This window comes from Salmo salar, chromosome ssa09, assembly GCF_905237065.1.
Source record: "Salmo salar chromosome ssa09, Ssal_v3.1, whole genome shotgun sequence".
Classification (NCBI taxonomy): domain Eukaryota; kingdom Metazoa; phylum Chordata; class Actinopteri; order Salmoniformes; family Salmonidae; genus Salmo; species Salmo salar.
In genome coordinates this window covers 91634445-91648534 of record NC_059450.1, presented here as the reverse complement: position 1 = coordinate 91648534, position 14090 = coordinate 91634445, and the positions used below count along the sequence as shown (strand labels likewise).

Below are 14090 nucleotides of genomic sequence, written 5' to 3'. Positions count from 1 at the left end.
GCCTTGAAATACAAGTTCTTCGACACCGATCTCGACAAACCATTTCTGTATGTACCTCACTTTGTGCATGGGGGCACTGTCATGCTGAAACAGGAAAGGGCCTTCCCCAAACTGTTGCCACAAAGTTGGAAGCACAGAATCGTATAGAATGTCATTGTATGCTGTAGCATTAAGATTCCACTTCACTGGAACTAAGGGGCCCGAATCATGATAAACACCCCCAGATCATTATTCCTCCTCCACCAAACTTTACAGTTGGCACTATGCATACGGGCGCTCTCCAGGCATCTGCCAGACTCCAGATAGTGAAGCGTGATTCATGACTCCAGAGAATGTGTTTCCACTGCTCCAGAGTCCATTGCCGGCGAGCTTTACACCACTCCAGCCGACGCTTGGCATTGCGCATGGTGATCTTAGGCTTGTATGCGGCTGCTCGCCCATGGAAACCCATTTCATGAAGCTCCTGACCAACAGTTCCTGTGCTGACGTTGCTTCCAGAGGCAGTTTGGAACTTGGTAGTGAGTGTTGCAACCGGGGACAGACGATTTTTACATGCAACGCGCTTCAGCACTCGGCCGCCCCATTCTGTGAGCTTGTGTGGCCTACCACTTCATGGCTGAGCTGTTGTTGCTCCTAGACATTTCCACTTTACAATAACAGCCAGTCAGATGTGCAGCCAGACTTATTAGCCACTCCTTTTGCCCCATCTCTTTCAACCATACAGTTTCAATTCCTCCTCAATCCATGGAGCCTTAACAGTTCTAACAGTCAGTTTCTTAACAGGTGCATGTTTATCAATAATTGGAAGAAGCAATTTCATAAATTCACCAAGTGCAGCGTCTGGATGCTCCTTATTAATCACATCAGACCAAGAAATATCTTTAACGTCATCCACATAAGATGAATGTTATCTGACGTTAGCAAGTTCTTGATTTTATGAACCTTATTTCTAAGGCTACATATATTAATATGGGCTATTTACAGCCCTTTCCTGGGTAGATTATCAGAGATAAACATAATACTGAAAAGAGCAAACAAAGCAAGAGAAAAAAATATACATTCAGCAGTCCATTTATCAGTTGGTGTGTGGAAGTGTGTGTGTGCTGCAGGGTTGAAGCTACAAACCCATAGGCTTGGCTCTCTCATCCTTTCCAGGCTTCTGGGAGGGTGGATGGACAATGAGCTTGTCATTGCGGATGTCCCCACGCACTCTGGCCAGTTTCATGGCTGGTATCAGTTATTTCCTCTTCTGGTGCACAGCTTCAGGATAGACCTTGTTGAAGATGTATTTTCCTCTCATGTTCTTGGCTCTTTCCAGAACAGCTACCTTGTCCTTGAACCTCAGGAACTTGACCACTATTGGCCTAGGCCGGTGATGGGGTTTCCAGTCCTGTGGGCGCGCTCCACCTCAAATCTTCCTGTCGTCAATCTTCAGTTTTTCCGAGATCATTTCCCTAACTTTGTCCTCAGACTCCGTCCAGGTTTCACGTGGAGATTCTGCAATTCTGTCCACAACCATTTTATTCAGCCTGGTTTGTCCCTCGAGATAATCTGATTTCTCTGTCATTGTTACAGAACTGATGTCCTCTCTCAATGACTTACAGATTGCTGTCATCTCCTGTTTCAACTCATCGAGCTGACCCTGGGAGAACTGCAAGCTGTTCTTCAGGTCCTGGTCAGGTCATCCATTATTTTATTAGTTGACTCCACTAGTATTTGGACAAAACACTTGAAGCGATATTCTTGTTGTTGTAACAACTGCTTGTAGAACTATTTTTTGTTCATTTAAAAGATCCTTTACCTGTGATTGAGAGACACCACTGGACAAATATTAGCAGTCCCAGCAACTGATACCAACTGCGTTGCGGGATCCAAACTCAAAAGTTAGCTAGCTAGTAACCAAACGTTTTCAATAGACTGAACATTTTCCAAAAACAACAAAACGAGCTCTCCCTCGTTCCGCGTTCAACAGGAATTTACGTGTTGTGCAGTGCATTCAAGACAACTAATTGTATTATATTGCGGTTAAACACAACATTACAGTTGGAACTTAATTTGGCCAAAGAAAATGGTTCAACAGAATGAAACAAAACACTTGTTGCATATTTAAAGAACTGGTTTAAACCTTGAAAAGGCCTATATTGCAGCAATTCCCAACAAAGGTGAGTGCATACCGTAGGCCTACTCAACAAATTACAGCAATAGGCTAATGCTATTTCTTTTACAACAGGCCTAGTTTTAACCTTAATCTCAAACTAAGTACGAAGCACAACATTTAAAAAGACCGTTAGAACTTAGTTTAGCCAATTTAGTCTCAACAAATCAAAAATTATATACAATAATGATTCAAAAAATGATAATAAAAGTTAACCTCAAACCTGAATAGCGAGTTGCACACAGTCCATTTGGCAGTGCAAACGTTTTTCTAATCTTTGTCCACTACAATATTATAATTTGTCCCAGATGACGTTCCTCCCGTCGGCTTCTTTTCTCCTCTAACTTTCATTTTACTTCAATATAAAAGGCCTGCATCTTCACAATCAACAGTAGTCTAGGTCAAGGCTCCTCTCACTCGCTCTCTCTCTTCAGCAGCAGGCACATGTGAGCTGAGCAGCCAGAACCGGTTTCAGCTGGATATAAGCTATACATTTTGAGTTGCAATTGGCTGACACAGATAACAAGATCGCGCAGTTCTCATCACCTCACAAATGTTAAATTAACAGAGTACGGGTCAAGACGGTAAATCAATTTCAAATGCACATATTCGAGACGTGTGGCAATTATATCAGACCCGACCGAGATCCAAGGGAAAAGTCAGAATTTAGGCCCCAATCCCGGGTCTTATCTCAGATTTTTGAGTCTGTTGAACCTGTGAAGACTTCTAATGTGTACCTCATGCATGGAGTCAAGAAGCTTGGTGAGCTGGTAGAAGCGTTGCCAGTTCTGGCTGGAGTTTTCCTCCCTCTTGACGATGGCCTTCCCCAACTCCTTGATGTAGGACATCCTGATCTCATCAAACACTGCCTGACTTTTCAGACCATCCTTTGGCACTGGGGGGGAGAGACAACATAATACATCAACCTCTGTGTGTGTGTTTTTCCCTTTGGCACTAAAGATGAACATAACAGGAAATGTGTTGAATAACCCAGTAAGTCATGCCTATGCAGTTCCCCTTCCATTATACAGTGCTTTTGGAAAGTATTCAGACCCTTTGACATTTTCCACATTTTGTTACGTTACAGCCTTATTCTAAAATGTATGAAATAGTTTTTTCTTTGTCATTATGGGGTATTGTGTGTAGATCGGTGAGGACAAAACATTTTTTTTTAATCAATTTTAGAATAAGGCTGTAACGTATCAAAATGTGGAAAAAGTCAAGGTGTCTGAATACTTTCCGAATGCAGTGTATGTTGAAAATGTAAAGTGAAAATACAATAAAATGTATTTAAAACTTTTCTTCTGACATCCCAATGCCAGGATCAACATGAAAAACATAACACAAAAAACCCAGGAACACACAGCCATCAATCAGGAAATAGGTTGGCATATTGTTATGGACTCAAGTGTGAAAGGTCAAAGTAAAAGAGGGGCTGAGACTCACCGGTGCTGAGCAGCAGCAGAACCTTCATACACAGATACTCATCATGAGACACCTGCAGCCTGACAAACTCACTGGAGATCTTCAACATCTGTTCACACTGATCTGCCATGTAGGGCAGCTTCATACGGTCCCTGATGAGATAGAGAGAGACAGGTATGTTAGTGAAGATGTCACACTGGTTTGCCATGTAGGGTTCTTCATACGGTCCCTGATGAGGAGAGGGAGACAGGAGAGAGAGAGAACGAGACATGCAGACAGACAGAGACTAAGGCCAACAGATAAATAGACATACTGGTTGATGACGAGGTCTGGAGCGAAACAGAGCATGTTCCCGTCACACTGTTGGTAGGACCTCCAGCCCAGGCCGAAGGACATGAGGAACAACCAGGAACACTGCAGCAGAGTCATCTGGTCGTCCAGGTGAAGGTTCCGGAACCCTGCAGGGGAAGATAACAGAACACTGAATGACTAAAGCTTCCATTTCCCTGATGATTCTGTATAGTACTGCTGTCTATGGTAGATACTGTGCAGGTTTCCAACAGTGTCTCTTAGAGATAGTAGTACCTGGCAAAGACTTGGCCCACTTGACGGCTGATACCACCTGTCGTCCCCCCAGCCTGTTGAGGGTGGTCATGATGCGTGTGGAGGTGTCTGGAAGGGTGCCGTCGTAGCCAGAGTAGATGGTGTCTGGCTCGATGGCCTTTAGTAGAGACAGCATGGTGGGGGTGAGCTGGGGCATGGACTTGGGGACCAGCGACCTTGCCTCTGGGAGCGGACGGGGGGTCAGCTCGGCCATGGTGGGCTGCTGCACCCCCTTTAAACGGTTCAGCTTCTTAGTTTTACGAGCTGTGGCGAAGGAGAGAGAGGAGGTATATTGAGTGACCATGATATCAAAAACCAGTCAAACTAACAGAGAGTATACAGACCCCTTGACTTTTTCTACATTTTGCTACGTTACAACCTTATTCTAAAAATGATTAATTCTCCCCCCCTCATTAATCTACACACAATACCCCATAATGTCAAAGCAAAAACAGTTTTTCTGAAATTTATTAAATAATGTTTTTTTTTTTACTGAAATATCACATATACATAACTTCCTAAAGTGTTCCCATTCCCTTTAAGTGCATCGATGACATTTTCTCCACAGTGACAGTACGTACAGACCCCAGCCAGAAGCCATGGATTACAGGCAACATCCACACTAAAGGCTAAAGCTGCCACTTTTAAGGACCGGAACACTAATCCCTTTACTCAGTATTTTGTTGAAGCACCGTTGGCAGCGATTACAGCCTTGAGTCTTTTGAGTATGACTCTACAAGCTTGGCACACCTGTATTTTGGGAGTTTCTTCCATTCTTCTCTGCAGATACTCTGTCAGGTTGGATGGGGAGCATTGCTGCACAGCTATTTTCAGGTCTCTCCAGAGATGCTCGATCTGGTTCAAGTCCGAGCTCTGGCCGGGCCACTCAAGGACATTCAGAGACTTGTCCCGAAGCCACTCCTTCGTTGTCTTGGCTGTGTGCTTAGGGTCGTTGACTTGTTGGAAGGTGAACCTTCACCCCAGTCTGAGGTCCTGAGCGCTCTGGAGCAGGTTTTCATCAAGGATCTCTCTGTGCTTTGCTCCGTTCATCTTTCCCTTGATCCTGACTAGTCTCCCAGTCCCAGCTGCTGAAAAACATTCCCACAGCATGATGATGTCACCACCATGCTTCACCGTAGGGATGGTGCCAGATTTCCTCCAGATGTGACACTTGGCATTCAGGCCAAAGAGTTCAATCTTGGTTTCATCAGACCAGAGAATCTTGTTTTTAATGGTACGAGAGTCTTTAGGTGCCTTTTGGAAAACTCCAAGCGGGCTGTCATGTGCCTTTTACTGAGGAGTGGCTTCCGTCTTGCCACTCTGCCATAAAGGCCTGATTGGTGGAGTGCTGCAGAGATAGTTGTCCTTCTGGAAGGTTCTCCCATCTCCACAGAGGAACTATGGAGCTCTGTCAGAGTGACCATCGGGTTCTTGGTCACCTCCCTGACCAAGGCCCTTCTCCCTCGATTGCTCAGTTTGGCCGGGCGGCCAGTTCTTGGAGTCTTGGTGGTTCCAAACTTCTTCCATTTAAAAATGGAGACCACTGTGTTCTTGGCGGACCTTCAATGCTGCAGGAATTTTTTGGTACTCTTCCCCAGATCTGTACCTCGACATAATGCTGTCTCGGAGCTCTACAGACAATACCTTTCACCTCATGCTTTGTCATTATGGGGTATTGTGTGTAGATTGCTGAGAAAAAAAATATATTTATTCAATTTTAGAATAAGGCTGTAACGTATAATTTTTTGGGGAAAAAGTCAAGGGGTCTGAATACTTTCTGAAGGCACCATATCTACTTGTATCTGGTACTTGAGGTTGTAGTAGCTTGTGGAGCTGTACACCAATTTACATTAAAACAAATATAGAATCTATAAAATAAAACAAGGTTAAAGAGTTTAGCTTCCAGGTTCATCCCTGCCATGAGACAATAAAACAAGGTAAAATAGTGTACCTTCCAGGTTAATCCCTGCCATGAGACGACAAAACAAGTTAAAATAGTGTACCTTCCAGGTTCATCCCTGCCATGAGACAATAAAACAAGTTAAAATAGTGTACCTTCCAGGTTCATCCCTGCCATGAGACAATAAAACAAGGTAAAATAGTGTACCTTCCAGGTTCATCCCTGCCATGAGACAATAAAACAAGGTAAAATAGTGTACCTTCCAGGTTCATCCCTGCCATGAGACAATAAAACAAGGTGAAATAGTGTACCTTCCAGGCTCATCCCTGCCATGAGACAATAAAACAAGGTGAAATAGTGTACCTTCCAGGTTCATCCCTGCCATGAGACAATAAAACAAGGTAAAATAGTGTACCTTCCAGGTTCATCCCTGCCATGAGACAGTAAAACAAGTTAAAATAGTGTACCTTCCAGGTTCATCCCTGCCATGAGACAATAAAACAAGGTAAAATAGTTTACCTTCCAGGTTCATCCCTGCCATGAGACAAGTTAAAATAGTTTACCTTCCAGGTTCATCCCTGCCATGAGACAATAAAACAAGGTAAAATAGTGTACCTTCCAGGTTCATCCCTGCCATGAGACAATAAAACAAGGTAAAATAGTGTACCTTCCAGGTTCATCCCTGCCATGAGACAATAAAACAAGTTAAAATAGTTTACCTTCCAGGTTCATCCCTGCCATGAGACAATAAAACAAGGTAAAATAGTGTACCTTCCAGGTTCATCCCTGCCATGAGACACTTGCGGAAGCGGCAGGCTGGACAGTTCTTCCTTCTGATCTTATCGATGATGCAGTCATTCCTCCCAGCACACAGGTAGTTGTGTTGCCCTGAGACACGAGAAGAGAGTTTGAATGACAAAAAAATGGAATAAAGTACCTCTTTCTGCTTGCATCACACTGGATCAGCAAGCCTCCAACTTGCAAATCAAATGTCTGCAGTGTCTTCATACGAACAGGCACAGACAAGTATCATTCATGATATGCCTACCGTACACCATTCCATGCCACCAGCTGTGCACCAGTACCAGTAGCACCAGTTGTCCTACCATCTCACCCCTTGCCATCCTACCTTGCCAGTATCTACCGTAAACCAAACATCATTCCATGCCGCCACAGTACAAGGTGTCTTACCATCTCCCTCCTTGCCACTGTACTACAGGAAAGTATCATGATATATAAACCACACATCATTTCATGCCATCACCAGTGGTTGCCCAGTCCCAGATCCGTTTCTGTCGACTTGAAAGATAGTAAAAACAGATCTGGGACCAGACCATACCAATTATCCTACCATCTCACCACTTGGCAAAATAGTAAAAACAGATCTAGGACCAGACCATACCAATTGTCCTACCATCTCACCACTTGGCAAAATAGTAAAAACAGATCTGGGACCAGACCATACCAATTGTCCTAGCATCTCACCCCTTGCCACCGTACCTTCCACGGCTCGCTTGAAGAACACCTTGCAGCTTCCGCAGGTGAGCACCCCGTAGTGACAGCCGGACGCCTCATCTGAACATACCAGACAGATCTTATGGGCGGTCCCGGCCTTGCTCTGGGTTGTACACGACGCAGCGCCACCACCCTGCCTGGAGGTTGAACTGCATTGAGAGGAGAGCGGGGCAGAGAGGAGAGCAGGGAAGAGAGGAGAGCGGGAGGAGGAGGGAAGAGGAAGGAGGGCTTAGAGTCAGTAACAAGTGCAATTTTCTGAACGAATACAAAATAATAACTTGGCAACAAGTATGATGATGCTTCTGGGATTCTGAAAACATACCGACACTATTCCCACAGAGACAGAGCAAACTCTCTTAACTATGTCACAGCTCACACAGAAGCATGTGACCCTCACACTTTCTGTGAGCTGGAACATAGTAACAACAGGGGAACTCAACACATTCCCTCTTCTCTTGAAAATATTACCTTCTACAGATTCACAGCATGCCTGGGGTTATTTTATTTTACAAACAACATAATGTGAGCTAAACATACACTTTGGCACTTCTGTTGTTACATTTCCTACATTTTGGCCTTTTGGTCTAGTGACCTAAACACCAAAACACTTTGGTCTCCATTTTGGTCAGTTGACCAGAATATTGGCATAAGATCCATTACATTTATTTTGGTTGAGTTTCTTTTTTACGAAATATCCTAAATGTACCACTTATCCTTCAAGATCCAAAGAGTAAACATCTAACTGTGGTTCAACAGTTTCCTCTATGGCCTCCACACCATCTAAAGACCTGTGGTTGGATCACCATACCTAACGGGCGTCATAACACCCACTCTTTGATTGGAGCATAACAGTTCCTAGAATCACAGTTATTTGAATTCTATCCAAGGCATTGGGGTGGCAGGTAGCCTAGTGGTTAGAGCGTTGGACTGCTAACTGAAAGGTTGCAAGATTGAATCCCTGAGCTGACAAGGTAAAAATCTGTTGTTCTGAACAAGGCAGTTAGCCCACTGTTCCTAGGCCGTCATTGAACGTAAGAATTTGTTCTTAACTTACTTGCCTAGTTAAATAAAGATATAAAAATACGGAATTGTAGCAGATAGAAATGTCATGATCCCTTTCTCAACATGTCAGAGAGGCCTGTCTGTTCTATATAATCTGATTCTGAAGGTTTCTCAACATGTTGAGGTGGCAGGTAGCCTAGTGGTGAGAGCGTTGAGCCAGTAACCAAAAGGTTATGGGATTGAATCCCTGAGTTGACAAGGTAAAAAATCTGTCATTCTGCCCCTGAACAAGGTAGTAAACCCACTCTTCCCCGGTAGGCTGTCATTGTAAATAAGAATTTGTTCTTAACTGACTTGCCCAGTCAAATAAAAAAATGTTCTGTCTGACCATGGCCTAGCTGTTTGAGGTGCCCTTTCCCAAACACACCACTAGGTGGAGATGTTCGTTGCTGCAGTAATGTGCAGCTACTTCCTCTGCGCCTACGCCCACTGCACTGACTCAGAGCACTACACCACAGCAGCAACAAACCTCATCTGTCTGCCACAACACAAACATCTGGTCTACCTTCATCTGATCTGAGACTTTTACAAGTCACCGGCTGCTTCTCAAATGACACTATGTTAGGGGACTGTATGGAGAACTATAGGGAGCCATTAGATGCAGGCCTTAGTCTAAGCTGCTTAGACAGAGCAGCACTCACAGAGCATAACACTACTACTACTACTACTACTAAGCAGGCCTAGTACTACTGCTACTAAGCAGGCCTATTACTACTACTACTAAGCAGGCCTATTACTACTACTAAGCAGGCCTAGTACTACTACTAAGCACTGAGCAGGCCAACAAACCTGTCTGTCTGTCTGCTTTCCATATCATATATAGTGCACCTGCTGCACCATGTTTGACCAGTAAAGGCACTATATGGAGGAATCGGGTGTCATTTAAGATGCAGGCTCCCTCAGCCAAGGGAGTCCGAGTCAGTTCGGTCTATGGATCAAAGGAGTGACTTCAGTCAACCAGTCCAGTAACAATTAGCAGTATAAATAACCAGTCAGCAGTATACATAACCAGTCCAGCAACACTCGGCAGTATAAATAAACAGTCCAGCAACACTCGGCAGTATAAATAACCAGTCCAGCAACACTCGGCAGTATAAATAACCAGTCCAGCAACACTCGGCAGTATAAATAACCAGTCCAGCAACACTCGGCAGTATAAATAATCAGTCCAGCAACACTCGGCAGTATAAATAACCAGTCCAGCAACACTCGGCAGTATAAATAATCAGTCCAGCAACACTTGGCAGTATAAATAACCAGTCCAGCAACACTCGGCAGTATAAATAATCAGTCCAGCAACACTCGGCAGTATAAATAACCAGTCCAGCAACACTCGGCAGTATAAATAACCAGTCCAGCAACACTCGGCAGTATAAATAATCAGTCCAGCAACACTCGGCAATATAAATAATCAGTCCAGCAACACTCGGCAGTATAAATAACCAGTCCAGCAACACTTGGCAGTATAAATAACCAGTCCAGCAACACTTGGCCAGTCAGCAGTATAAATAACCAGTCCAGCAGTATAAATAACCAGTCAGCAGTATAAATAACCAGTCCAGCAGTATAAATAACCAGTCAGCAGTATAAATAACCTGGATGAGCAGACGACCTGAACTCTGCTGCTGCCAGTCCCAACAACAACAGAACCATCATGATCGTGCTCAGAGCTGTTGTGGTTCTGACCCTGACCGTGTGACACTTCTACCCTTTACACACTGATGAGCCGAGCTGAGCCGACTTATACTGGGCTGGGCTGACTGACACCATACTGTGGGCTTGACCTTGGCTACGGCCGAAATGGCACCAAACATGTCATATTTCTGGCTTCCCATTGTCTGTGTTTCAAATGGCATCCTATTCCTTATATAGTGCACTACAGACCCTTATTGGGTAGTATACTATATAGGGAATATACAGACAGTAGGGTGCTATATGGGTCCTGGTCAAAAGTATTGCAATGTGCAGTAAACAGTATGCCTTTTGGAAGTCAGAAATATGAAATGTGTTTTTCCTGGTTGGCAGGACTACATCAATCAGGGTTGTATGACAAAGTGGTGAGACAGAATTTCCTATGTGAAACCAAATGCTGCTCAGAGCAGAGCAGAGCTTCAAGGCTACAGGAAGCTCTTACATTCCCCACAGAGTTGACTATAGTACAAGGAGAGACAGAGACGACGACAGAGGAAGTCAAACTCTTTCAAACTACCAGCACCAACGAAAGAATATTAGGCTTATTGTAATGAAACTTTCTGCAGTGTTTACTATGTTTACTCAGTAAAGCCTACTCCCTACAGACACTCCCCACCCACTGGCTGCAACCTTTCTAATTTAGTGTACCATGCGCAGACTACCCATATGGATTTCCTGGTCTCCAGCAGCGTTTGGAACTGCCGATCTGCAGTTAAGAACGCAGAGTTCATCTCAGCCTATGCGTCCCTTCAGTCAATAGACTTTTTGACCCTGATGGAGACATGGATCACCCCAGAGAACACTGCTACTCCAGCTGCTCTGTTTTCACTCACAGTCCGAGAGCATCTGGTCATCACAGTGGTGGCACAGGGCTACTCATCCTAAATGGAGATTTTCTCTTTTCTCCCTCTCTCACCTGTCTAGGTCCTCATTTGAATTCCATGCTGTCACTTATCCACTAAAGCTTAACATTGTCATCTTTCGCCAACCAGGTGCTCTTAGAGAGGTCCTCAATGAGCTTGACACCTTGATAAGATAATTTCCTGACGACGGTTCAACGCTCTTCGTACTGGGCGACTTCAACGTCTGCTGTCGATTAACTCTTTCTTTCCCCTCCTTGCTTCTTTTGACCTCACCCTTTCCCAGTCCCCTCCCACTCACAAGGCAGACAATACGCTTGACCTTCTTTACTAGAGGCTGTTCTCCTACTAATCTCACTGAAACCCCCCTCCAGGTCTCTTTTCTCCTACTAATCTCACTGAACCCCCCCTCCAGGTCTCTTTTCTCCTACTAATCTCACTGTAACCCCCCTCCAGGTCTCTGTTCTCCTACTAATCTCACTGAAACCCCCCTCCAGGTCTCTGTTCTCCTACTAATCTCACTGAAACCCCCCTCCAGGTCTCTTTTCTCCTACTAATCTCACTGAAACCCCCCTCCAGGTCTCTGTTCTCCTACTAATCTCACTGTAACCCCCTCCAGGTCTCTGTTCTCCTACTAATCTCACTGTAACCCCCCTCCAGGTCTCTGTTCTCCTACTAATCTCACTGTTATCCCCCTCCAGGTCTCTGATCACTACGTTGTTTCCTTTTCTGTCTCCCTCTCCTCCAACCCTACCGAGTCAGCTCCTACTCAGATGGTCATGCACAGTTGCAATCTTCACTATGTCTCCCACTACTCTCTCCTTCTATCCTATCATGTCTCCCTTCTGCTAAATCCATCTCCCTCCTTTCTCCTGATTCTGCCTCTTTGACGCTACTCTCCTCCCTTTCCACATCCTATTACTCGCACTGTCCCCTTTCTTCCCTGCCCGGATTGGCCCTTGCTTTCCACTCCGTGGCTGAATGACTCATTGCGAGCTTACAGAACAGGGCTGCAGGAAGCTGAGCAAAAAGGGAGGAAAACTAAACTTCCAAAGGACCTATCATCCTTTTTCTCCCTCCTCTCTACCGTATCTTCATTTGTATGAGCTGCTAAAGTTACTTTCTATCACTCTAAATTTCAAGCTTCTTCCTCTAACCCTAGGAAACTATTTTCCACCTGCTTCTTAATCTTTCGCCCCTCCATCCTCCCTCTCTGCGGATGACTTTGTCAACCACTTTGAAAAGAAATGGATGACATCCGCTCCTCATTCACTCAGCCTATTGAGTCCATTGGTCCCACTCACACAGAACTACCCTCTCTCTCCTCTGTTCTCATCCTCCTAGATCTATCCTCTGCCTTCAACATTGTGAACCATCATGTCCTCCTCTCCACCCTCTCAGGGCTGGGCGTCCCAGGCTTTGCACACTCTTGGATTGCATCCTACCTGGCAGGAAGCGCCTACCAGGTGACATGGAGGGGATCTGTGTCTGCACCACGCACTCACTACTGGTGTCCCCCAGATCTCTGTTCTAGGCCCTCTCCTCTTTTCTCTATACACTAAGTCACTCGGCTCTGTCATATCCTGACATGGTCTCTCCTATCATTGCTATGCGGATGACACTCAACTACTTTTTTCCTTCCCTCCCAACTGACACCCTGGTGGCGACACACATCTCTGCGTGCCTGGCGTAACCCCCCTCCAGGTGGGCCGAGATCAGCTTGGATCTCGGCCCACCACCTCAAGCTCAACAAGACGGAGCTGCTCTTCCTTCCGGCGAATGCATTTTAGAATAAGACTGTAACTTAACAAAATGGAAAAAGTCAAGGGGTCTGAATACTTTCCAAATGTACTGTTGGAGTTCTACCCTGTTACTGTCATTTTGAGCTATGGGTAGGTTAAGCAAAGCTTCTATTTTATTGAGATATTTCAAGTGTCTATTTCATGCATTTCTAAATCAAGTCTGTGTTTTATGAACTGATTCTGTGTTTTATGAACTGATTCTGGAGTATGTATGTATGCCTGCTATGCTACCAGCTTATACGAACGGGAGTTAGCATTTAGCAGTCACTTCTTCTAAACCTGAAAAGGAACAACTTTTAAATATTATGCAGCAAAAACCGCCAAATATATACAAATCTGACTTTAATAACCACATTGTGGTACATCAATCATAAGACATCAATCATAAGCCATTTGACGGATATCCACTATTGTTAGACTAGATTTGTTGAATAGAAGGACGCCAATCCGTCGTCCTTCTATCCCCCACGGTCTGCGTTACATTGACCTATTTGCCGATCGACAGGCTATAGTCAACTGTAGGCAGGCTATCAGCGCATCACCCACCACTTTGTAATGTGAGCTTGTTTGAAACCTGAACATTCTCCTTTACTTCAAATAATAAAGCATGTTTTACCTTGCTTTAACGTAGCCTAGCCAAAATCCAACCCAGGCAATTCTTTTAAAGACTTCCTCTAACCAGAATTTCTCTTTTCTATTAGGTCTTCATATCAACATCACACACACAGTCATGAAGAGGGCACGGCAGCGCCTCTTCCCCCTCAGGAGGCTGAAAAGATTAGGGCTGTTGTTGTGACCGTATTACCGCCACACCGGCAGTCATGACCGCAGTAAAATTCTATGTGACCGCTGAGTAATGTAATCTCCCCTTAGTCACTCTGGACATGCATTAGGTTACCCAACTCGTTAACGATCATCAGGTCGCCAATGGCCTGGTACTCAGGGCTCTATTGTCCCTCTAATCACTCTGACACCAATGCAAATAAAATAGAAAATTACATCAAACGCTTATCATCAAAACAGTATCATGCTTTTTAAAACTCACCTCACTGTGATTGATCAATTTGAAGAAAGAA

General features: G+C 44.6%; 1 protein-coding gene across 2 annotated transcripts in view; it reads right to left on the bottom strand.

Annotated features, from left to right (window-relative positions):
* LOC106612223 (glucocorticoid receptor) overlaps window positions 1–14090 on the bottom strand; it is an 84425-nt gene that overhangs the window by 6463 nt on the left and 63872 nt on the right. The window contains exons 4-9 of one of the 2 annotated variants that reach the window (XM_045724203.1): window positions 7569–7747; window positions 6855–6971; window positions 4166–4447; window positions 3894–4038; window positions 3602–3732; window positions 2893–3050 (exon numbers count right to left, since the gene is read on the bottom strand). In XM_045724203.1, coding sequence (XP_045580159.1) covers window positions 2893–3050; window positions 3602–3732; window positions 3894–4038; window positions 4166–4447; window positions 6855–6971; window positions 7569–7747 — 1012 coding nt within the window. The remainder of the gene's footprint in view (window positions 1–2892; window positions 3051–3601; window positions 3733–3893; window positions 4039–4165; window positions 4448–6854; window positions 6972–7568; window positions 7748–14090) is intronic. The other variant, XM_045724204.1, reaches the window with a different exon arrangement.